Consider the following 26,467-nt stretch of genomic DNA (forward strand, 5'->3'; position numbering starts at 1 on the left):
GACCATTTCTTCATTCTTGGCAGAGGTAGGGCACTATTCGAGGGAGCGACTCAATAAGTGACATCAATTAGGTACAATAGCAGCATTCACGTAGGAAAGAGAGAGAGCGAGAGATAGAGAGAGAGAGAGAGAGAGAGAGAGAGAGAGTGCCCTGGGGGACTTCCCATATGAAAACATTATGTGTTCAAAAACCACATGTTGAAAAACCACATGTTAACACCAAACATGTGAACAGTGCACATGTGAAGTACAAATAATTTCCCCACTTGCACGATGAGAGTGGAAAAAGGTTACCTGCAGTATGCTATTTCACATGTGAAAATTGCAAATGAAAAAGTCCAGTTCACATGCAACGATTTCTTTTCACCTGTGACTAATCATAATAATCACAATTTTCACATGTGAAGAAAATGAATTTCATGTGATTGCGTAAGGGGTGGCTTTGATTTTCCTCCCTAATGGATGCAACGGCTTCCTTTGCAGCTGTCCCTGTAGTTACAGTGTACAATGGTCACAGTGACAGGAAACACTCTTATGGACTCAGTGCTCAGGTGCAGTATCTAAGGGTTGAATGAGCGCTCATTGAACTATGCGTTATTTATAGTGCACTATATCCTCTCACTCTTGCACCCACTTGACGTTATGCTGTGACTATATGTTGCTGTGACATGGACAGCTTGCCAAGTTCTCAGCTCTTCAGCCCAGCCAACAAAATGAATCTTTTGTTTGTCACTTTAAGAGCATCATCTACACTGTAAAAGTCTGTCTTAAGTGTTTAACTTTTGTAATGAGACTTAAGATCTTATTTTTGTCTCTCAAGTAGAACATTTATGCTAATTTTCAGTTACTTTTTGCTTGAAAAGTTAAATTTTCTCACCCCATTGGTAAATCTTGAAATGAGTCGAACTATCTCACTCCACTGGTAATATTTTTGTCTTATTAGCAAAAACAATTCATAAAAATACGATTTTATAAGTATATAAGTATATAAGTATGATGGTGAGTATACTTGGTGAGATTTACTTATTTTGTGGTTTTGGCAGTGTAAATGCCTGAATGTGGATGTAATATCCAAGAGCAGGGGGGGTTATCCAAGCTTCAGGGAGACGCCAAAACTCTTAATCCCATCAACGAGGAAAACGATTGTGGAAATCCTGACTGTTAAGCGCTGATCACCTGGGAGCCATCAGGACAGGAGTGCGTCTGACGCTCATCACTGAGTCTCTGTTCTACCCTTAATCCTTGAGCTGATAGAAATCCAGCTCTCAAAACGCAGTCAGAAAAGACCAACTGTTGTGCAAACTCGCAGTCACGAGCGCCTAACACCGTGATGAAAAGAGGAATTTGTTGGAGAGGATACTGCTCACCAGAAAAAAAAAGAAATTTCCAGCCAATATAACAGAGCTCCCACTGCAACGAGGCTCTGATTTATCCCCATCAGGTCTGTCAGCTGAATGGCGTGGAGTCTCTTACTCACTCCATTTTCCCACCGCAACCGACTTCAGTAAAGCGGAGACCTCAGGACAGGCGTAATGAACTGTGACAAAAAAGCAAAACAAATGATTTCTCTGTCAGTTTCAACTGGGAGGCTGCTTGAGAGGAGCTGGGGAAAGAAGGAAGCTAATAAATAAATATGAAAAATGAGAAGTTAGACCCCTCGTGTCTTGAGCCACCGCGGCGTGTGGCAACCTCTAGCGCTGAGCGATATTCCCACACGCCTCCGGGTGAAGCGGTCCGGAGAGCGCCGGATGTGCCCGGCTGGGATTCTCCCGGAAAAGGCCGAATCCTGTTTTATAATTGGTGAAGAATTTTATTGGAAAGCCTAGTCCATAACCACTGCAGGCTGTGGTGAGAGGCTTTCTCCTGTCTGATAGAGACCAGATGTCCATAATACTAACCCACTCCGTCAAAAAGAGGGCTGCCATAAAAACTATTAGTGTTGTTTTATTTCAATCAGATGTGCGCATTAATTTTTTTAACTGATTTTTTTTTTCAGTGGCTGTAGAAAACCCAAAGCACAGAATTTCAGCCAGTTAGACAACAGGCTCATTATCCCCCGTACACACAAACGCACATAGCTTCAATACAACCTGGCTGAGCTATCACAGCCAACACCTGCCAGTGGCTCACATCAGACATAATCAAGAAGAGGAGCAATGCCCCTTATTCAATTGTCCCCCCAGCATAACACGCACTGATTGGGTGGGTGAACCACCCGCTGCTGTTGATTGGCTGCTGTTGATTGGCTGGTCGTGGTGTGTGCATTATCTCAGCCGTTTTCTTGGAGCTGTCTGGTCTGCCAGTGGGAGGACTCGTGGGTAAGAGAGTGGGATTTGCAGAAGTGAGGGGGTTCTCCAGTGAGGAGAGGGGGGTGCATGTGAGTGTGTCCTGTATTATAGGGGTCTAGTTGGGTAAAAGGCATTTTCTGCTCGAACAGAACACCCCAGTGGTGGTTTGAGGGCGCGGTCCTCTCCGCTCGACTGCGCCTCTGATTTACTGTGATTGTGTTTGCGAACCGAGGATTACTCAGCGTAATGTAGCACAGCGCATTTCCTAAATGAGCCATTAGCGCTAATTAAACCCCAAACCAAAAAAATTTGGTGCGCCCCTCCCAATGAACCACACATCTGCAACATCTCTCCTAGCCCTGTTCTGACCCCCTCCCCCTCCCCCCCTCGCCCTCCAGCCGCCACACGACTGAGACCTGACGAAGACAAACGAATCGGCGGGTCCGCGTTTCCAAAACATCGCAAAATCCCGCAGCCCCTCCACATCCTCACTCGAAAAACAGCGGCTCTCCCTCTAAAAAGGCTTCCAGAACTACACCATTCATCTTTTACAAGCTCTGACAGGAACACTACGGGAGACTGTGGCGTTTAAAAAACGGGGGGAAAGAGAAAGAGAGATGCTATCTCCCGCAAAAGGCCTGCATCGCGGCGGGAAATCTCTTTCACAAACACAGAAGCGGCGAGGTAGCAGTTGTCTTTACGGTGACAGAATGGTGGCAGATAAACACACATACACATACATACTCTTTGCAGAAAGGAGAAGGAGTTTCCTCTGACCTGATTTCAGTTCCACACAAACCCAACTGGGTAGGAGGCACATATGGAACCAGAGATAAGAGATGGAGTCTTTATTTTTCAGACAAATAAATCAGCAAATAAAACTAAAACCAAACTCATTCCTATTCTGAGAAACAATACATTCAATACAAATGTCCCTAGTGTGACATAGAAAACAACTTAAGGGGGGTGTGGTTCTTCTGCTGAATCAGGGTTAAGAGGGCACAGGGCACTATAATAGGCCTCGGGGAACTCAAAAGGCTGGGTGGTTTCTAGCTGTCGATGTGCGCTGTGTAACACGATAATGCTTGTTTACTGCGAACAAGGGTACCCTGCTTCCATATATATATAGATCATGCAGAGATCACACGGCTTTGCATAGCATCACCTCAGAACACCAAAGTGCTAGCAGACTGCCGTCTCCCAAACCCAGGGGGAGAAACTGTGCTGCTCCGTTCTTCATCGCCACCGTCATCGTCTCCGTCACGCTCGCACTCCCGTCTCCCCGGTAACTTGAATAAAACCACCGATGTGCCTCGCTAATGAATCTGATATTTCAATATTCTCCAACTCCGAAAGGTCACAGCCTGAGCAGCAGGTCTACCGCTCTTCCTGTATGAATAATGTCTCGCTACAAAAAGATGAGGCGCGCTCGCAATGTCAGGAACACAAACACCGTCAATGCGCGGATCTGTTTTTTCACACAGGAACCTCAAGCCTTCTTTCATAAACTTTAACTTTGATAAATTCAAAACACTACCTTTTCTCTCTTATTGAGTGGAAATCACTTGGTGGTCCAGAAGAAGAAGAAAATAAACAAATGAAGAAAGGCCCAGCATCCAGTCCATCCTACCTCTCTCCGACCCCCATTCTCACAGCCCAGTAACCTGACCCTGAACAATCTGCAGCGTCCAAGGCTGAAACCATGCAATGCATTGTGGGATTGCTTTCCAGTCCATTGGGCCTGCCTGCGGGTTTAAAGAGCATGTGATGACATCACATGCTAGAGAGAGAGAGAGGAGAGAAAGGGAGCGATAGACTAAAGTGCCTGGAGGATGTGGCAAATGAAGATGTGGCTTTGATTTTCTTCCCTAATGGATGCAACATTTTTGTCACTGGCAAGAGCTGAACTATAAACCACACACAGCGTCAACATTAGAAGCTCCAAAGCTTTAAACCAGTAAGCATGTCCAAGGCTGTACGGGTTACACAATGTATATCTCACAGCAATTCATCAATGGTTTATTACACTTCTGTGGAGTAGGAGTAGTTCTTCATGAACATACAGTATGGCTGCTGTAACCGTCATTTTTAAAGCATGTTTACTCCACTGTATTGCACTATATATATTACTGGAGGAAAGTAATGAAACAATCAGAGGCTACATGTGGCAGTCACCAAACTCTTAACAGATTTATGAGCGGCACTGCTTTTACTAGCTTTGTGTGGTATCTCTTAAGGAAGAACACAAGAAAACAAGCCTTGCTTAAGAGAAGCACGGATATATGGTGGATTTATGACTAATTCTAAAGAAATTCTCAATCACAGACATGAACAGACACAAAAAGCCACCGGAAACCGTGTCAACTGTTTCTGTCCTAGCAAAATGGTTGGCATTAATATAGCGCTGTACAATTGATGCTTCTCATTCACACATTCATACACACACACACACCAACGGTGATTGGTAGCCATGTAAGGCACAAACCAGCTTGTCAGGAGTATTTAGGGGTTAGGTGTCTTGCTCAGGGACACTTTGACACACCCAGGGCAGAACTGAACCGGCAACCCTCTGACTGCCAGACAACTGCTCTCACCGCCTGAGCCAATGTCGCCCCCAGCACAAAGCCCATGGCATTCCAGAAAACTCAGCTTTGCTATTGAATTTCTTGATTTACCCAGTTTTCAGATTCCATGACTTTGATTATTCAATCAGCATTCACCCAAAACAAACCACTCCCGAAAAGCAAGCTCTCAAACCATTCTCTTGGTTTGTGAAATCTACTCATCAGCACTGAGCTACTGATGAGATTATTTGTCTGTTCTTCAGGCATTCTGGACTTGATGAAGTACAGGCAGGGGCTTGTGTTTGGTTCAGAAGTAGGTTGCATCAAACATGTGAGAACTTTAACCCCCCAGAGGAAGAGGCTGTTGGTTAAATAAGTAAAAAGAGTAAACCGAAATAGAACTCTGAGGAGATTTGCAGGCTGTGATGAGAGCTTTTGGGTCACAGTTGACGTCGCCAAGGCGGGTCTAAAGATGGACGGCCAGGCCAGGCGCAGGGGAGAGGAGCCTCGTAGCCTTCACTGCCTGTCCGTGTGCCAGGCTTGCTGTGCTTAAAATCTCCGCTTTTGATTTCTGGACTTTCACGTGTATGTCACCTCAGTTTAGACCATGAGCTCCAAAGATATATGCTGTGATAGGTCAGGAGGCACAACCTGAGAAGGAGACACAAGATGGTCCCCTAAAGTGGAATTTTCATTTATGAAACAGATATGGCACTGGCTAGTGTAAACACCGCTATTTTTAAATGAAGTTATTTTTAATATGTACATTTTTTGTAGGGGTTCACAGCAAACAAGTCGGTTAATGACTTTGGCCATTTGGGTGGGCTCGCAAGGCCAGGTGGTGTGAAAGGCAGCATCTCCGACCGCTTTTCCACCTCCCGGATTCCTGCCATGGAAAGAGCCTTGCTTTGGCCAAAGCAGGAAGAGGAAATGTGCTTTCACTGTCAAGGAAGACGACCACAATCCTCACAGAAGTGCAGACTTTCAGCTTTAATTTGAGGGTATTTACATCTAAATCGAGTCAAGGAATAGTCCCCCAATTTTAGGGGCTCAAAATAATTGGACAAATTAACATAATCATAGATTAAATTATCATTTATCATACAGTATAGAACACATCTGTGTACTAAATGGCTAGTCGGAAAGGGTCCAATGTATCAAATGAGCCTTAAACCATCATCTTGTTGTCAGATATCCTGCACATATGGATGGATCACTTCAAGGGTTGTTTCTCCTGAATAATTTGGATTTTCCCTTTGGATTCAGTAGGACAATTATTCAGTGATCCATCCATATCTGCTGCATATCTGGCGGCAGCATGACGGTTTTAGGCTCATTTGAGACCTTGGAGCCAACAAATGTGTTATCAATTGTATCAGCATAATTTACAGCTGAATCTAGTCCCACCCAATTCCCATAGATATTTTAGCATTGTTTGTATTTCAACCTGAAAATAAGATATCCAGACTCTGATGATGTTGATCGGTCACAGACATCAGGAAGTCATGGCATGCAAAGGATATGCAACCAAGTATAAAACAAATTCAATTTAATCTATGATTATGTTCATTTGTCCAATTATTCCTACACCATTTACTCGATTTAGATGTAAATACCCTCAAATTAAAGCTGAAAATATGTACATTGATCTTTGAGCTCATTATTTCCTACCAACCCCAATATCCTGTGGTAGACCGCTAAAATAACAATAGCTTTGTCAATGTCCAAATATTTATGGACCTGACTGTAGGTGGTAGTGTGGTAAAATGGTTGGATAACTGGGCTTTTAACTCAACGTTAGTGGATTCGATTTCCAGCTGTAGGACTGCTGTCGTATCATTGAGGACAGTACGTGACCAGAATCACTTCAGGAAAATGTCCAGCTGTATCAATGTACTGTATGGGAAAATGCAATGTGTGTAGGTTGCTGTAGATAAGAGCATCAACCAAATGCTGTAAAAAACATGTCTGTGTTCCCCATGTTTCTACGGCTGATGAAGTGTACATAGAGGCTTTCATGATTTAACTGGTTCTACCACCTGTTACATGTCTAGCTACAGCACGAACAATGGCAGATGCAAGAGATACTAGATGTTCCAGGAAGATCATATCAGACCACAGAGCTGGAAAAATAGCATTCCTGCTAGAGTTTTTTTTTCTTGACAGCCCTAACAACACTTAGCATTTTAATATAAGCACAAGCAGCTTTCACAAAAAACATTGATTGCAATCTTCTGCATTATGGATCACCGGAAGATCCAAGAATTAACCCCATGCTTTCAAAGTTAATGTTACAAATTACAAGCCACAAGGCATGGTTGTACTATACATGCCCGAGCAAGGCACACACAAAACACTACAGCTGCTCATGTTTATATTCAAATGTGAAATATGGTCAAGTCCAGCTGTAACATTTTGTAAGGTACACTTCAACTTCAGTATAAATATAGCATAAATATAGCATAAATTAACAACAGAGTGTCAGCACCTCATCAGTGTACCGTATAGCTTTGAAAAAAGGGGTGTAATAAAAACTAGAAAAAAGGATTTAATAAATGGATGTCTTCCATAATTCCCTTGGGTTCCAACCAGTTCATTGAACCAGAAGATGCTGATGCTTTCTGGACACCATGTCCGTTGCCAGAGGTTTAATAAACTGTTTGGATCTCATGGGAGCTGCAGACCAAAACCATTTTTTCCAGAGTTCTCAAACCTTTTGAATTTAATCGTTAAAAATACGACTTCCAAAAACTCTAGCTTGATGTCAAACGCTCAGGGTCTCACACTGCAGCGGTGTACTTATTTGAGTAACCAGCGCCTTCATTCAAGGATAAAGGTGCTGCATCCATTTTAATTAGAAAACAACACCGGTTAATTACCTTTCTCATGGGTCCAATGGCAGCACCTCCTCCACCCCAATAAAAATTGCAGGCCTTGGCCACACTTAGCTACAGCCCAACTCTATCGCCACAGGAATACTTAATAAGGCCCTACTCGGTATCATCAAGCCCAGTGCTGAGCCGCAAATAAAAACCTGAGTGACTGCATGAGGGAAGACACAGTGTTGTGTCCCTGCAAACACACATCTGCTTATAATTTCTTAATTTTGCCCGTTGCAAACAAAGAGAGTTTAAGTCATTTTTACAAGGGCACTGTGCTGTGAAATCTGATGAAGAATTTTTCATTCTCATTATAAGAAGGCTCGCCAGGACGTAAGTAACTGCTTCACGCGCGACTGATTACAAAAGGGCGGGCACAGGAGAAACAATGGATAGTAATTGATACCAGTTATAGTTCTGGTTTTCAATTCCAGGAAATGTAAAACAAAGATTTCATTCTGAGTACGTTCATCCGCTCTATAGCACTGCAGAGCATGGGCAAACACTGTATAACGCCGAAACAACTTTTACGTGGGGCAAGATAATTGTTTTTTCCTCCATTGAAAGAGAGACCTAAACATAAAATATATTCTTCGAATTTAATTTGACATTTGAGCACCTTTATGCTAGAAAATCTAAATTAATAATATATATTTTTTTTTTTTGTTTGAGGCTAAGCTTCCAACTGTGCTGAAGCTTGAAGTAAGAAATGTGGGCTACACGGCTAAAACTCCAAGACTCAATCAACGTTCCTTAATTTCATTCCTCTTGTAGCACTCACAGTTAAACGCGGGGGTTCTGTTTTCCACCCACCCAACGCATTTGGACGCAAGGGAAATTAAACTAATAATATGTGGCTGGCCAGTATCTTTGATCAGGGTATGGAGAGGTCTCTGATGAAGGGGTATTTTGCATTTCTTGCGTAAATGTGGCAGACTAAAAGTGGCGCAGAGATGAAAGAACCGGCCAACCTCACCCTTGCCCCACCAGGCGACAGATCAGGATGCACTGGATTCCTGCACAAACACATTTAACAGCGGGTGCACCTACACACAACTCTTGCACAAAGCTGTGCCGTTACATTGGATGAATTAATACTCCTTACTTAAAGCAGGAATTACTCAGTGTGAATCAGCAGTTAAAAGCAGCAAACCCTAAAAATACAATTATCGAAACATAACATTTCAGTAACACCTGTCAAAGAGATGACAGCAACTGTACAGCTGGACACTGCAAAATCCACAGGGGCTGGCATCATAGAGAACCGCACAGTATTCAGCTGTGCCTCAGCTACCTCCCCAGTAACAAAGAGGAACCAGACTAATATCACCCATCATCACATGAAAACAACACTTTTATCTTTGAATGACTTAATGGAAACTCTGTGGAGTCTTGAAGGGGTGCCCACATTTTGAAATTAAATATCTGGAGTCAAAGCTGCTGTATTTGTGAACATACATAAATGTGGGGGGAAGCCTGATTGCATTAGATTCCTTATCTCATAATTTACTAAGAACAAAGCTAAATGGCTGAACAAGCGCTACTGTGGATTTCTGTGTTCGTTAATCATGGAAAATGTGACTCCCGAAAAGCCATGACAACCAAAATATAGAAACACACATATTATATAATTGGTCTGTACATTTGCAGTAAATAATTACAGAAATTCTAAATCTAGAGGAAAGCAATTGGGCATCTTTCAATCATACAAAATTAATGTAAACTATTTTCTAGAACGAGAAATTACACGCGTGACATGAAGTCAGGATGAAACCTCACTTGTTTCACACACGAAGTCCTATTTTTACACGAACCGGCTGAGTGGTCTAATGATAGCTTGGCAACATGGTACAGTGTGCGAATGCCAAGCATTGGTGAAAACATTAAGAATATGATTTATATTGCAAACTGCCGGTGCGATAACCGAATTAAAAGTATCCTCAATGCTTTATTTTATTCATGAGAATAAGCTCTCTGTGAAACTCGGGTGCCGTGGTTCGTCCCTCCCACGCATCATACAGCGAACGAGCGCTTGTTCTTCAGCAACCTAAGACTGTCCCCGAGGGAGATAACGCAAAGACTGTAATTCTAAGCAAGTCTGGAAAATAGGACAACCCATCTTTAATATTCACTGTTAAAACAGAAATGAAGTAAAACCACACACATTTTTGGGGCAAACAAACTAACCATTTGTGCATATATTGGCAAAACGCATAATTCAAAAGCATACCTATAAGCGGTTTGGGTGTAGTATTCCCCATTATTTCCAGTATTGCGTCTCCCCCGATGACAAGTGAATTCCAAATGCGCAACCCTGTCTTCCTTCCATTTATTCTTTTCAAACGTTATTTATCTGAGCATTGTCGTGACACGTCCGAAAATCCTCGCGAATTGGAGCGGAGTAAAATATCTTGAAAGTGGAGAAATTCACACGCGCTCATCGTATCTCTGCCCAAATAGAAGCAGCTCTGCAAGCGATTCGCCCTCGCTGATACTGAGCCACCCCCTTCCTCCTTTAGTATCTTCTTGCTCCCAGACGTCGTTAAAGCAACAGCCTGCCCCCAACCTTCATATATGAAGATGACGTTACCCCAGGATCAGTCGACCACGGTGTCCCTTCACAAGTGCGCGATTTCTCTCAACATCATCATTAAGATGTCCTCTATTTGAATCTAGCCTAGTGTCTTCATGTAAAATACACGTTCGGCGTATTGCTGATGTATAATGTTGAGAAAATCTGCACGTGTTTCGTTTCCCCCTCCCCTCAATCCTTACAATTGGCATACGGGTTTCAGTTCCCTTAAACTGAATGCATTCACGTTGAGTGTTGCAAAACTAGCTTGACAACATTTCGTCAGTCGCAAGGAGATACATTTTATATTGTATTTATTTTATTTTTATTAATATTGGTAGCACAACTTTGGATACAAGTCAATCTGTGCAGGCATCATATCCTATTTGAAAAACATGACAACTTCATTTAAAGTAAATATGGACATGAACCTCAATGCTATGTAGTAGGGTCTGTGCAGGAGTTTATAGCTCTGAGACACACGCCCCAGCCCGGTGTCTCTCATGTTTATTCTGAGCAGCACCATTCGTCTTTGGTGCTTTAAAGCATAGCTAGTGCAGGAATCAAAAGCAGATAAAGATCGGGCTAGTTTGCACAACTGGATCCAGTCCAACTGGTTAAAATAAACCCCTGATGATTCTCCTCTGCTGGCATGAGAATCCACAACTTAACGAGCTTGATGACACTACTCCTGAAATTGCACAGGTGATTAATGCAGCTCCTTCCATGTTCTTCTGAGGGTCGCGCCCAGCCAACAGTACAGTGTGGGGATAGACGCTTATCCAAGCACAACCAATATTCCATATCGCACCTTCTGAGCTCAGAGATAGAGAAGGAAGCTCATACTGAGTAAGGCAGATGGGGAATTTCAGATGGATCAGCAGGGACCCACCACTTCCTCACATGATAAAAGCCAACATAGTGAGTCAGGATCTCATTCAGATAGTGGACTACAACACACACACACATTCAGCCTGATGATCAGCACACATTTCTGCACTATTGGTCTTAGCTTTTTTTAAAGGGTAAGGGGTATAACCAGTCAGAGGCAAATACTTGCCCACTGTATGCAGGGAATTAGTCATACACAGCACTAAATCAGACCGAGATGTATTTGTGGTTGCGGTCCCAGAACAGGACAGGAATTCCTTGAAAAGAGAGCTGCCTAAACATCTTCCAGATCGGACGTCATACCAAGGTCCTGTCTAATTGGGGTCATGAAAGATTCCTTATCGGAAAGAATAGGAATCCCCAGTGTCTTGGCCAAAGTCCTAGATGAATTAAAAACATGATGAAAAAGTTCCAACTTCTATGCTGAAAATTTATCAAAAAGTGAAAGGTTTCCGGGAACCCACACCAGCATTTTCTGCAGAGCAGCTGTATCTCCAAACATCTTATCTTCACTCCACAATAAGGAGAATAACATAGGAAGCAAGCTTTATGCTTGCACTGTTGCTGCCAAGATTGTTTCAGAAGAAAATATTTAACTTTTAGGACTAATTTATCAAACATCAAAGAGAGATTCCTACTAAATGGCCCTTTGAAAGCAACCAGAAATCAGAGGAAATGCAGACATCTTACTGAAAGGACTGCACACAAACACGCACACACACACAGAACATGTACGCTTACTTGCATGGTATTTATTTGATCCACCAGCACAGAAGTAAGGGAGGCATATTTGCAGTCAGGGTGGGAGAATTTGACATGAAGCGGATGTTCAAGCATAAGCTGAACATGGGCACACTGCAGACTCATTGACCAAGCCAAGCTACATAGGAATGACCAAATATGGAGACAGAAGTCTTCCTTTTAAAATTTGTTGTTCAGATGCTTTTTTTGGGATGAAATCACTCAACCTTCCAAGGTCAGGACTAAAGAAATGAAGCTCAAAGCCACTGAAGCAATTATGGAACAGAAACCTCCTTGATGTTGCCATTGAATACAAGCAGCATGCACAGCTAATCTACCCTCTCAATAAGTCACTGAGGACAGAGTACAGAGACCATGAGGACATTCACTAACTCCACGAACATGAAGGACTGCTGAGTGTGGTATGTGGGTAATGTCTATGTGTGTGTGCCGGTATGTGTGTATTGCATGTGTACGTGTGTGTGTCATGTGTGCATGTGAGTGTGCACATGGGTGTGTGCATGCAGGTGTGCATGCGTGTGTGTGCGAGTGTTTGTGTGTGTGTGTGCATGTGTGTGTGTGTGCGAGCGCGTGTGTGTGCATGTGTGCGTGTGCATGTGCCAGTGCCAGTGTGTGTGTGCATGCATGTGTGTGTGTGTGTGTGCAGAGAGAGGAAGTCCTCCTTTCAGCTCAACCTTGACCGCTGTGATCTTCTCCAGCTGTTTCCTGCCTCCTGACCCCAGAGTGTCTTACACAGCTACACCCAGCCTGATGGTTTCTCCTGTGCTGTTTGGCTGTCCTGTCTGTCCTGTCCTGGATGCTCGGATGGGGGGGGGGGGGGGGTGTGTGTTGTTTTTGTGAAATTTCCGACGCACGGCGAGCTGAGGCCGGCAGACACCCCTCGGATGATCAGATGATGTCATTGCACCAGGAAGATTTATGGAGGCCAGGTTGCCAGGGGCTACCGGGCTGGGCCATTGTGTTCACATACGGGCCGAACGGCTTTGACCCTGCAAACGACACCAACAGTGGCGAGGAAAAATGAAAACACACAATAATCCGATGCCTCCCCACCCTCGTACCGCAGCGTCCGGCAGTCCCACACACTCCATGTTCCACAAAACCTCATCCGAAATCAGCAACAAAAACACACAAGACAGACCGCAGCACAAAGCTTGCATGACTCACAACTCCAATCAGCAAAAAGGCAACAAAGAGATCATCTCTCATCAAATTCCCATCTTACCCACCTCCTAACCATATTTATGGAAGATTCAACAGAGGGGGAGGGGGGACTTAAAAAGAGACCTTAAAAATCACAGGACAAAGATGAACTCACAGTCGCACATCAATTAATCTTTCCTCTTGGGCTTCTGGTACCAATTAATATAGAGGTAAGGGGTTAGTGAGGGGCTCCAAAATGTGTGGATGTGTGAATTGTTTACCGGAATAATAACAAGATCTACGGTACTGTTGCCATGGGGGTGGGGAGTACACAAGGAAGTCCTCTTCCAAAGATCTGAGATACAGTCACTGCGCTTCATTATATATGCTCCCTTAAGGCAGAGGATAACAGCCCACTGTGGGGAAGGGGTCAGGAGGGTTAGGGTGTGGAAAGTACTTGGTGTTTAACGGTGATTAAGGGACTAGGAGTGTTGGGGTGTGTACTGCAGTGAGCTTGTACAGCTGTGGGGCAGAAATGCTTGCGTTTAGAAACATTATTTCAACAAACACGACAGCTCCTTTGAAAGCTTGCCCACTGTGTGTGGCTCAGGGAGTAGGGAGATAAGTCTTTTTTATCACTTTATAAATATACTTTAGTTTTAAACAGCTTTAACCTGTAGAACATACCAGAAAAATACAATATTCTACATGGACACATTTTCAATGTCAGTTGCCTAATATGCTGCTGGTCCTCCGCAAAAAACAGCTCTGACCAACCCGAGGCATGGACTCTACAAGACCTCTGAAGGTGCCCTGTTGTATCTGGCAGCAAGTTAGCAGCAGATCCTGTAAATCCTGTAAGTTGAGGTATAGCCCCCATCTATTGGACTTTGTGTGTTGTTTCAGAATGTCCTACAGATATGCTCTATCAGATTGAGATCTGGGGAGGCCAGGGCAACACCTTGAACTCTTTGTCATAGTCCTCAAACCACTCCCGAACAATTTGTGCAGTGTGGCAGGGCGCATTATCCTACGGAAAGAGGCCACTGCTATCGGGGAATATCGTTGCCATCGTTGCTACTGTCTGTTCTGGCTCCACGGTGCTGGAACGAACTCCCCGTTGAGGTCAGAACTATAGAATCTCTCCCCACCTTCAAGCGCAAGCTGAAGACACACCTCTTCAAGCAGCACCTCTCCCCATCCCTCCCTACCTCCCTGTGAACCTTAATTGTTGTCTCTGTGACTTGCTTTGTGTATCGGTATTTTTAGTTGGCTAGGTAAGCAGTGTTTGGATAGTTAACTTTGGTGACTTTTGCTCTGTTTGTTTGTTTGTTCAAAAAAAAAAAAAAAAAAAAAAAAAAATGGCCCTTGTCCTTATCTTTGTTGTACAGGTAGCAGTTGAAATTGTACTTACCTCTAGGGTCTTTCTGGTTATGGGTATGCACTTTGTTGTACGTCGCTCTGGATAAGAGCGTCTGCCAAATGCCAATAATGTAATGTAATGTAATGTAATGAAGGGGTGTACCTTGTCCGCAACAATGTTTAGGTACGTGACACGTGTCAGTATTACGCCTGGACCCAAGATTTGCCAGCAGAACATTGTCCAGGGTATCACAATTCCTCCACTGACTTGTCTTCTTCCCACAGTGCATTCTGGTGCCATTTCATCCCAGGTGAATGGCAAACACACTCAGCCTTTTACATGATGTAAAATTAAAAAACGGGACTCATCCGACCAGATGACCTATTTCCATTGCTCCAAGGGCCAGTTCCGATGCCCACGTGCCCATTGCAGGCACTTCCGATGGTGGGCAGCGGTTAGCATGGTTACCCTGCTACTCTGTGGCCATGCAGCCCCATACGCAGCAGGGTGCGATGCACTGTGGTTTGTGACACATTCCTCCTGCAACCATCATTAAAATTGTCTGCGACTTGTGCCACCAGTAGCTGTTCTGTCAGTTTGGATCAGACAGGATAGCCTTCATTGGGCATCGGGGTTCCCAATACCCTATCACCGGTTTGTGGTAGGTGCTCACTATTGCTAACCGGGAACATCCCATAAGCCTTGCTCCGACCCAGTCGTCTGGCCATAACGATTTGGCCCTTGTCAAAGTTTCTCAGCCCTTTATGCCTGCATCCAACACATGAGCTAGGAGAAACGACTGTTCGCTAACCATCTAATATATCCCAGACTTTGACATGCACCATTGTTACGAGATAATCGTAAGCCTTCTCTTCATCTGTGAGTGCTCATAATGTTTTAGCTCATCATTGTATATTACTGTGGTATGGTGGATTAGTGTATGCCAGGGAAAAAACAGCTGTACCAATATTACAACATTTGTACACTGCCAGAAAGGGAGAGCAAAACAGAAAAATATCCGTAATGCTGGAAGAGAAAAGCACGGAGATGAAGGAATTGAGAGCCCTTCATGTTTTGCCTCATTCACACGTCATTTGACTAGCGAATGGCTGTGAGCAACAAAAACAAAAGTAATCTGCAAGCAGCTTGTTCATTTCTTAGAGCTCCTTTCAAAACATGATGTTAATCAATCAGTCAATCAAATAATTCTTGGCTTGTATAGTTGCATTTGCATTCAAGTCATTACACAGTGCTTCACGGTTGGCCTGGTAACGACTGTCAGCCTGGTAGTTTTCAGGCTGCAATTCTAGAACAAATCAAGTAATGCATTGGACTGTAGGTTACAGAAGTTGAATGGTAGGCTTAAAAGGTAACATTTGAATCTTGATTTAAAGAAGAAAAAAATATCTTCTGCTTCCCATACAATCTGGGGAAGGTCATTCCAATACGTGGGAGTCCTAAAACGAAAAGCTTACGGTCGGTTTAAAATTTTGAAATGTGGGATACAGTGTAGGGCTTGACCCCCCGCAACGTCAGTTGCAGGAATCCAGGGAGAACAAGTGGCCCCTCTGGATGCCATTGCTGGAGTCCTGATAATGCTATCACCATCTAAGAGGAGGGGACCTGGTCTTTTCAAGTCCTGAAGGTTCCAGTAACTCCGTCATTCTGAGCACCAGTCCTTGCTTCTCAGCCTGCCAAGGCAGGAAATGTGGAAATCTCACAGCCTGCCACCTTTTCCAGGAGACATTTTCATGCCCCTGACATCGAGCACTTTATCCCTCAACTGCTGGCTCTTTCCTTTGTAAGGGAGCGCTGCCAAGCGATCATACTCATACTCATCATCATCATCATCATCTTTAATTTCAGCACATGCATCCAATCCCAAAGGAAAGGTCGGATTTTTATTCTCAGTTACAACCATGCTTCATAATGTACAACCGTATAGCTATAGTTTTGACGGGAGTAATATACAGGAATAACATCAATTCCCATAAAGCCTGCTAAAGTTTTAGCAAGGAAGATAAACCAGCTCTATGTGGACATAAATAAGTGCAAACAAGCTGTCACAAACTAGTATGGGGGTTCTTGAATAAACCACACAAGCAGTCGACTGCTCGCCCCTGGCCGGCTTGTCCTAAGACAGGTCCCCCTTTATGTAAAACCATGTCAAAGAGATCTTTATGGCATGAGACAGCATGGAAAACTACAAGATCCAATACTTCCAACTTCCAAGCCAAGAGAACAAGTCGGCGGCCCCAAAATTTATCTGGGGAAATTCCTGACAGCGCCCTTGCTTGTAAAATCCCTATCTCCACAAACATGGGCTGAAGAAGGACCCTGTTCTCCTCTGGAATTCTCACCAGCGATATCTCAACTGGCCAACAAACAGTCCAATCAGCCCCTGCAGCCTTCTCGCACAGCTTCGGACGCTGCCGTACGTCCGGCGGCACACTGCCTGAGGCCGGAGTGTAACCCCTGAGGCCGGAGTGTAACCCACATCTGCCGAAGCCATTCAGCTTCAGGAACTTACTCAAGAGTACAACGGCAATGCCCCACCTGGAAATAAAACCTGCATCCTTCGTCACAAGATCCAGAACTATTACGCCACGGTGCCTGCTCGACAACAAAGACCCTGTGGAGAAGGCAGCCCTGCAGGATGCTCCGGAGGTCTGAACAGCCATAATGATCACAAACTGGAACATTAGACACACCGCCGTGGTCACGTTTCCCCCAGGGCTCAATGCCAGAAGCATGGCCAGGAGACAGCCACCATTATTCTCCCTGGAAGCCAGAAGTGGATGAACAAACAGGAAGTACATGCCTTAAAGGAATTTGTATGTTCCACCTGCGCTGCTCAGCTCTGAGTCTAATGCTTATATTAAGGTGGGAGGTGAAAGGTTTGATCTCCACAGCCAGCAATAATGGTGGAACCTTCCCCTGATTGTTCCCCATTCAGCTGAGTATCTTACCTGGATGAGTGTGTGTCGTTGCGTGAGTGTGTGTCCTAGCCGGACGGTGTGTTTGTTTCCAGCTGGGTGGTGAATGTGTCCTGTTTGTTTGTGCTCACAATGCACTTGCACTGTAAGAAAGACATTCACGCCACAGCACAGCAACAAACTTTCTCAGGTCTGAAAAGAAAAGTGATCTTCCTTCCACAGGGGCAGACAGGATTTTCCCTTTGTGAGAGAGATGAGCATCGTACAGCCAGCGCGTCTCAGCGTGGTTCATGTTAGGCAGATTAGGACCTTCCTCGTTAGGCACAGGATCCTCATTAGACGCCATGGCTCCCCGTGACGGATGGAGTGTCAAGAGTTTGGCTCCAGGTAGTGCAATCTCTCAGGACACTGACAGCCTTCTTTAAACAGGCTGCTGTCGCACATTTCAGCTTTAAATCTTTTTTTTTTTTCCTTTGGCTGCGAATGTACCATTTTCCTAAACATGACTGTCAGGGGGATGACATCGTATTCGGGCTGCTTTGTGTTTCCTTTGTGAAACCGCCTGGTCTTGCGACGAATCCCTCACCGACCCCCCCCCCAAAACAAAAAGAAAAAACTCACCTGAAAATTAGGACATGAGAAGGGAATTCTCAAGGCTTTCAGATAATCCTTTTATCCCAATATCTCTAATGTCCCAACATTCCTGTATCGCAATATCCCTACATTCCAATGACCTTCTTAATACTCCTTATATCCTTGTATGAAATCCCAATACTCCTCTAAGTAGTTCCCTATGATTTAGAAAGAACACTTATGGGTTCAAACAGCATTTCTCCATAAAATGACTGATTTGCAGTGAGGTTAATGTCCCTGGTTTTAAGCCTCCCTACAGAGAAATTTCCCGTACTCTCTTCTCCATGGGCCAGGTCTGGAATTACCATGAGATCATCCCCCGTCAATAGGAGCATGGTCCCAGAGCCTGGAGAGCATCCCATAGCTCCATGTGAGCGGCACTTTGGCATTATCAACCTTTTTATGGCTTTTCTGTTTTTCTAAAAAATATGCTGTGAAAGAATTTTCCAGACTGCAAATTCGGAAAAAGCTGATGTCAATGGCTTGTCTGCTTGGAAGAAGGAAGTGATTGATGCTTAATTTTTTTTTTGGTTTTGAGAAGAATGTAGGCTGTACAGGAGAGGAACTATGACTTCAATGGATAAAACAGGATTGATTAAAGTAGCTAATTAGTCCAACTATGCAAATATTCACACTTGAATAACTTTGCATGACATTTATTAATATGGCTGTAGGTTTTGCGTTTTAATCCTGGTACACAATAATTGCAGAGTGCTCTGGAGTGCCCCTATTGGTTATTAGTGGTGGACTGTTCATCATCACCACACAAGTCCATTGCACAAACAAACATTAATAATGATATAATAATATATATATTGCACTGTTCCAAGGACTCTAAGAAGCATTTATTTTGGCTGAGTAAATGGCTCAGGCTACTGACGCAAGAAAGTTGTCTGCCAAAAAAGTATCTCTCTCTCTCTCTCTCAAACACAGTTTCTCTCTTTCTCTCACACAGACTTTCTCTCTAGCTCTCTCTCTCTCTCTCTCTCTCACACACACACACTTTCCCGCGCTCTCTCTTTCTCTCTCTCATACACACACATCTGTTTTTCACTGTGGAGCTGATCACATGCCAGGCCTTTCCCACGTCCTCATGGGCACAGTGGTGTTTCCATGGAATTCCTCACAGCAGGGTCACTGATGGTCAGACACACATGCTGTGCAGAGGACAGACAGACAGACGGGGAGGCTGCATTACCCAGTCATGGCAGAGAAATTGTTTGTGATTTCTGATTCGGTATGGAATATTTTTGGCCAATGCCACCAATATTGCTCTGAATGCTGTCACGTCATCTACTTCTTTAGTGCTGAAATCAAAATCACAAATGCTTTTTCATAGCATTACCATTGCCTTCACAAAACTACCCAGGGCTTGACCCAGTTTAACAGGGTTAGTGGGGCACACCAGAACCACCTCCAGCTCTATGTAGGGCAATTGAGATTAAATAAATAATAATAAAACAGTCAAAACAATAGACAAACCCAATGAATTGGAAAACCATGCAGTTGTACATGCTATTGATTGGAAAATCACTCAGCTGTACATCAAATGGATTGGAAAACCATGCAGCTGTATATCCAGTGTATTGTAAAACCATGCAGCTAGTCCCAGGGCCACACAGGGCTCACAGTCTCTGCACAGGGGACTTGGTTCAGAGTTACTGCAAAGGGGCCCCAGGGATCAGGGAGTTGCCACAGCATCTGAAAGGGACGTGTGAAATGTCGCAGACACAGACAAATGTCCTTAAAGAATGGAGCTGGGCCGTCTGGCCTTGGGATTTATAATTCACGGCACACGGAGGCTCGCATCTCACTAAACATGACAGGTGCAGCGTAGAGTGGAAAATCAGCCGCGAAGCCTCAATGATGAAGAGCGGGGGAGAGAGTGAAGGTGTGCGCTCAGCAGCCCCCTTGTATGGAGTGGAAGATCAGTCGAAACAGCCTGCTTTAAATCAGCCGTTAAAAGAGAATGACTCTGTAGGCTCACTGGGATTCACGTGGCTCTGAAACTTACACAACGGTTTGAGACGGTGTGGCATGAGGCTGAATGCCTTCGTTTGACTGTGTGTCAGAGGCCTTTGGTGGTTTTTGAATAACATTGACGGGTAACAGTCACATAAACTCCAAAGAACATTGTCCTTTGAAGACAGGGTCATGGAGCCAGGGATCCAGACAGAATAATTTCTGTTGAAAACTATTTCTCCAAGGAGTTACCGCCCGGATAAACTGCAGTGTAAATACTTGAACACAGCTGAATTCTCATAATCCCTCACCTTGGGGAAAAAGGCTTTTGTGAAATGATGCAACAGAAAATGTCTTCATAACAAAGTCCCTGCAACCTCCAGGCTCTGGAGTCCTGAGACGTAGGCAGAAACAAGCGGAGCTGTACAATATGTTTCCATCCCAGGCTCAAACAAGTACTTTGTTTACGTTATCTATTAAATGAATAGATTGGCACCAAATTGCGAATAATTTCACTTTATCTTATTAGTACCTCGGCACACCCACCCAGTCCCCACAGTGGCTGTCTGTAACAATAATCGCCACTTAGGTTTTTATCTGGCCAAGAAATCACAGTTCACTTTCATGGTCCAAGATCGCCTTCAGAAAGGAGAACAGAAAGCAGAACATTGAGGGTTATGGGCAGGAGGGCAGGGCCAGCCACAGTGGAAACAAGGTCACTTCTCATGCCCCAGAATGCACTGCAGCTAGGCCGTTCTTGTGATTGGTGAGGTTGAGGGTGAGGGGAGGGTGGGAGTGAGGGCCTCTGGCTAATTTTAGCCCGATGACAAAATCGTTTTTGTTTCTGCCGTTTCAATGTTGTTTGTGTTTGCAGGAAATCCAGGCAGTAAAAGACCCTGAGAGAGAAAAGGAACAGAAAAGTGCATTGGAATTTCCCAAACTCAGAAGGTGGGAGCAGCACAGGAAGTGCTGTGGGCTAGGCAAAGATGGACGCTAGCTGCAATCAGACTGGGTGTGAAAAACACCAGACACCAAACACACACAACCAAACCGGCACACATAAACTCCACTGTCATGAGCAAACACACGCACACCACCAGCATCACAAACATACACCCACATATGCACTCCACTGTCTGCGGCAAACATACACACATCGCCACCACATAACACAATCACAGCTAACACAGGAACACACAACCACACACATACACGCCTAGTACACACACACTGTGAAACTCTGAGATCATTTGCATTGGTTTGCGTGAACGCATTACTCCACAGATGAAAAATCCTTACTTCACTCCTAATTTGGCCAGCTTGCGTGGAAAAAGTCCTGTGCATGGCCCATATATGAGAAGATCTGGCTTGTCGGTGGCTTGAGGAGAGCAAATCAGGCCTCGGGAGCATTGAAGATGGAGTGTTAACTTAAGGAAGTGACAGACAAGTGTAAGATTAATAACCCCACCCAAACCCACAGGGGCCGTTCAGTGGGCCAGATATAATTAGCCAGTTCTTTGATTAAAGAATCCCCCGTTCCTTCACATTCATGCCTGGAACGAGCATGAGTCTACTCTCATGGGCCCGTCGTGATGTTTATTTATCCAATGCTAGGCCTGCGCTATCCGGGGGGCCTGGGGCAGGATTTCAGATGGGGTTTGGGGTTGGGATTTCGGGCAGAGTGAGGGGGTTGGGGGTGAGCTGTTTCTGAGTAGACTCCAAGAACCCAGCACAGTTCTCTCTAAAGCTCAGGGCTCCAGGTCCTCGCTTTCTAAATGTCTCCGCAAACCGAATTCAGTCCATTTCTTTACACAGTTCTGTTTTTTCAAGTGTTTGCCTGCATGTACTGTACCTTTTTATCATTTCTTAGTAAGTCATTTTATACTGCCTGCGTTTCTGTTTCTTGAATGCTCAAATAAAAACAAATCAAATTAAGTCCAGATCCAGCCCCTGCCCCAGTGTCTCACAGCTGTATGTAAAGAACAAATTAGGTTTCACATGAAGCTTCGGTCATGGTGAAGAACGTAGCCGCTACCTACGGACATCCCACCTTTCTGACCAGCTGCTTTGTGTTTCACAAAGTGTTTGTGTTTCATCTGGGGGGTGTTTCACGAAGCAGGCCCGCTGAGTTAGCTGGTTAGTAAAGCCCGGAACCCTCCCAAATCTGGAACATGAACTGAAGTAGAAAGCGCTGCTATGGGTTTTAGAGTGGGCGATATAACTCTCGATCCTCTGTCTCTATCCTTCTGCGCCTCCAAACTCTCAGAGGATCACGGCGCAAACCCACAACACGGTCAACGCGCAGCCAAACAGCAGGACAGCTCCATATCAATGTTTTCAGCAACTGACATAAACAGCTGTGCGTCTGGAGTGCACCAACCTAAAGCTAAGCAGACTTCAAATACTGACTCTGAGTTACTACGAACGCAGGATGTAGAGATTTCTTATGTTGCCATACAGAGTCCTGACCCTATGCTGCAAACGGAGAGAGGGAAGCACGGAAATGCATTACAGCAATCGTCAAACACTGCAATTACAGCCCCCAACCCCCAAGAGAAATGCATCATCCACAGCTGTGTCTCACTGCCACCCACCACCGCCTGGCTAAATTACAACTGGACTTTTTAGTGTTGCTTTTCTTTAACCAATAGGCTGTCATCATAATGAGTTAAAGCAGAGGGCAGGGGTATTTTGAAGGATGTTTGAAGAAGCAAGGGCATTTGTGAAGGTTCAGGGTGCTGCTGTCCTTTGCCTGACCAGGAAATCGATTGAGGTCCGCCATTTGCAAGGGAATTCTCATTCATTAACTGTTCCTCCTTAGAGCTAGAAGCCAAAGTTAGTTTGCTAGAGCAAGAAAACATGAGCATATCTTTTGTGGAAGTATTTTTTCAGAAATGCATGATGTATAAATGATCCACCTCTCTCCATCTCCATCCTAACCAAAGGGTGAACCATGCTGGCCCCTTATAGATTTTGTAAATCCCCTCTGATATAAATAACATATTAATATTGTTACATTAAAACAAAAGGTAAATGTTAGCGATGTGTCAAGACTTGTTAATAATGAACTTGCAGGCATAGAACAAAATCAGCACATAGCTTACACTCAATGAGCAATTTACAAGGTAGACCTGTAAACCAGCTTGTTAATCCAAAGCCAATCATGTGGCAGCAACTAAATGCATAAAAAATGCAGATGTGATCAAGAGGTTCAGCTGTTGTTCAGACCGAATGTCAGAATGAGGAAGAAATGTGATCTAAGTGACTTTGACCATGGAATGATTGTTGGTGCCAGACAGGGTGATTTGAATATCTCAGAAACTGCTGATCTCCTGGGATTTTCACACACAATCGTCTCTATAGTTTGCAGAGAATGGTGCGAAAAGCAAAAAAACATCCAGTGAGCAGCAGTTCTGTGGGCAAAAATTTGTTAATGAGAGAGGTCAGAGAAGAAGGGCTGGACCGGTTGAAGCTGACAGGAAGCTGACAGTATACAAATAACCACGCATTACTATAGTGGTGTGCAGAAGAGCATCTCTGAACACACAATGTGTGAAACCTATAAGTGGATATGCTACAGCAGCGAATAAATACCTAATAAAGTGCTCACTGAGTGCATTTTCTTTGTGATGAGGACATTCTGTAAAAATACAATTTCATTCCAGTCTTAGAGCAAAGAAAATGGCTGTAGTCTGTCCTTGCCCTGAACATGACTTTGTGTGCGCTGTGCTTTTTTTGTTATCCAGCTGCTCTTTGTTCGGTGATGACTTGAAACTCCAGCTCTTACCTCTGGACAATGTTAGCACAGATCTGTCATTCTGCATCCGTTAGACTGAGTGAGACAGCTCACCAAAATTAAATCATTACAGCAAAGGTCAGTCATGGGCTGGGGGGAACATGTTTGTGACATACAGCGGACACTGCATCAAAATACCAACACACACTCTCACAAACATGTATGCATGCATACATACATGCACAAAAGCACATACACACATCCTCGTTCACACACACAAACATGCATATTACTTACATGCACACACAACATGCACACACATACTTAGCATACACACACACATACATACACAATGCACAAGCACAAACCATGCCATATTTACACAAATGTGTTGTTTTTTGTCATGTGACAGGCCCCCGAAGGACCCATGGAGACTGTGGTTCATGCTGACCTGATTGTGGCTGTGCGGTTGAGTGAATGATCTCTGCACTGAGGGGTGCCACATTTACAGTGTTCAGCTCCCAGAGTGTGGGGTGCTGCAGAAATGTTAAGCAGATGGCCCTTTGTGTGTGTGTGTGTGTGTGTGTTTTGTGTGCACAGTGTTTGTGCTCACAGATCTGATGAAGTGAGTCATGCACAACATCTCCACAGCACCAGGAAAATGCAAATCCCATGACTATAAAGTCTGAGGGGAAAGGAGCCTGCTGAGTTTTATTTATTATTTATTTATATATCTATCTATTTTTGTGAAGATGTTGAGGGAGAGGTAACACATTGCTGTGGCCACCCCAGCACACACACGCCCGGCCAATTTACATTACATTAATCTCCCTTTGATGTACATGCAGCCCTCGCTGCAATCACTTGGCCGCGTCCAACAAAATCTGAACTTCGATAAATCTCCAGCTCTGCTGGCAGACGAGCAATACGCAATGTGTTTTCCGTTTAGCTCACAGGGTTACCTTCCGATAAATATACGGCACAAACTCAGAACCAGAAAAAAGGACCGACCCAGAAGCAGTCAAATCTTCCATAGCCTAAATGAAATATGTGCATAATCAATATTCCTGCTTTACAAGCCTGTAGCACGACTCTATGTATTTTACTGTTTTAAATTAGACTTTTTTCAGTTATCAATGACCGGCTGCTAAAAATATGCTCATTTGCGTAAAAACATGCAGAAACCACATTTAACGGCAGTTAAAACAGCATGAAAGACCCGGTGTTGTTGGGAGCCGTTACAGAGGGAAATTCCAGCCATCTGCAGTGTTTACATGTACAGTATAACTACACAGGCAGCAGGCTACTGCAACAGCCTAATTATTCAAAAAGACGTGCTGGAGGACAAATATTATGCTCAGCACCTGCAGAAGTTTCCGGGCACTCCGCTTGAGGAAAATCGGGAACAGACACCATTTGCAGAAAGGAATTTGACACACGTGATTTTAATGACGTACTTGTACATACACACAGGGATGCAAAGCACCATGGGAAATATGACCACAAGCCATTGGCTGAAAATTGGCCGTTTCTCTGGCGCAGACATGGGTAAAATCCCTCGCTATTAATCTTTGTGAGAAGAAACTGATGCCCGTTCACAAAAACCTGTGAATTACTGTATTTGTTCACATATTTAAAGAAACCAAAGACCCTGTTTGTCTTGTTTCTCAGCTCAACTCCTAAGCTGAGAGCTGCGTCTTTGGCTCAGTGTTTGTGTAGTGTCTTTTCTCTAAGCCAGTCGCTGTAAAACATCTCTTTGGCAGAACTCTGGATTATGCAATAGAAATGACCACAACCCTGAGCTCTTTTTTAATTTGCATTTTGAAATAATGGTTCTTTCCTGCCAGTCAAGAATTGTCCAGTATTGGCTTTGAAACCCTCCTTTGTTGCTTTTGCAGTATGTTTGGCATCATAGTCTTGCTGTAGGATAAAACACTGTCCAATGAGTTTGTCTGCATTTGGTTGGACAAGAGCGGAGAGGATGATTCTGTACATTTCACAATTAATTTTGCTGTGGCTATCAGCAGTCATCAATGAAGACAAGCAAGCCAGTACCTGCGGCAGCCATACATGCCCAAATAATAACACCCCCAATATGTTTCACAGGTGCAATAGTGCTTTGAATCTTTGGCAGTTCCTTTTGGCCTCCACATTTTGTTCTTGCCAACACTACTAGTACTAGCTGACACATCCATGTTTGCCTCCTGAACGGGGTTTCTGATCTGTCGGACAGGTGCTTGGGGATTTTTCTTCAACTGCAGAGCTCTTCCTCAGCCTACCAGGCCCTTTGCAATTACTGAATTCAGCAGTGCTCTCTTTCAGCCTCATGATGGCAAAAGCTATAAATTATTTTTACATTAAAAGCTTCATGTCAGTTCACCATGGAAAAGGATTTTGCAGCTGTGAGGCATACAGTTTTATCAAGAGAGCTGACCCCACTGCAGTCCTCTCCTGGTCATGGCCCTGCCATCGCTCCGGTAACCAGACACCCTGGCACGTCTGAGTTCACATAAACAAACAGGAGTAGAGAAAAGCTGACAGGGCGTCACAGAAAACAAGGAGCTCACTGGTCTACTCGTGGACATGTACATGTGTTTAAACAGAATAATGTGTTCATGTGTGTATGTATTTGCATACACACGACTGGTGGTGGACTGACAGATAGTCATCCTGCCTCTTGTTCACTGCCAATGAAGTTAGACTTCACTGGAAGTAGGAGTCAATCATATTTTTAAAGA

At 44.2% G+C, this 26,467-nt stretch overlaps 1 protein-coding gene across 3 annotated transcripts in view; it reads right to left on the minus strand.

The window, feature by feature from the left end:
* The window catches only part of neurl1b (neuralized E3 ubiquitin protein ligase 1B), a 65,609-nt gene that overhangs the window by 13,609 nt on the left and 25,533 nt on the right, over window positions 1-26,467 (minus strand). The window contains exons 1-2 of one of the 3 annotated variants that reach the window (XM_061236483.1): window positions 9,962-10,421; window positions 1,478-1,537 (exon numbers count right to left, since the gene is read on the minus strand). The exons of 1 other annotated variant lie outside the window; for it this stretch is intronic. In XM_061236483.1, the coding sequence (XP_061092467.1) occupies window positions 1,478-1,537; window positions 9,962-9,992 (91 nt within the window). In that variant the 5' untranslated portion in view covers window positions 9,993-10,421. Of the gene's footprint in view, window positions 1-1,477; window positions 1,538-9,961; window positions 10,422-26,467 lie in introns of those variants that run through there. One more of the 3 variants, XM_061236484.1, reaches the window with a different exon arrangement.

The sequence above is a fragment of the Conger conger genome, chromosome 3, assembly GCF_963514075.1.
Source record: "Conger conger chromosome 3, fConCon1.1, whole genome shotgun sequence".
NCBI lineage: Eukaryota > Metazoa > Chordata > Actinopteri > Anguilliformes > Congridae > Conger > Conger conger.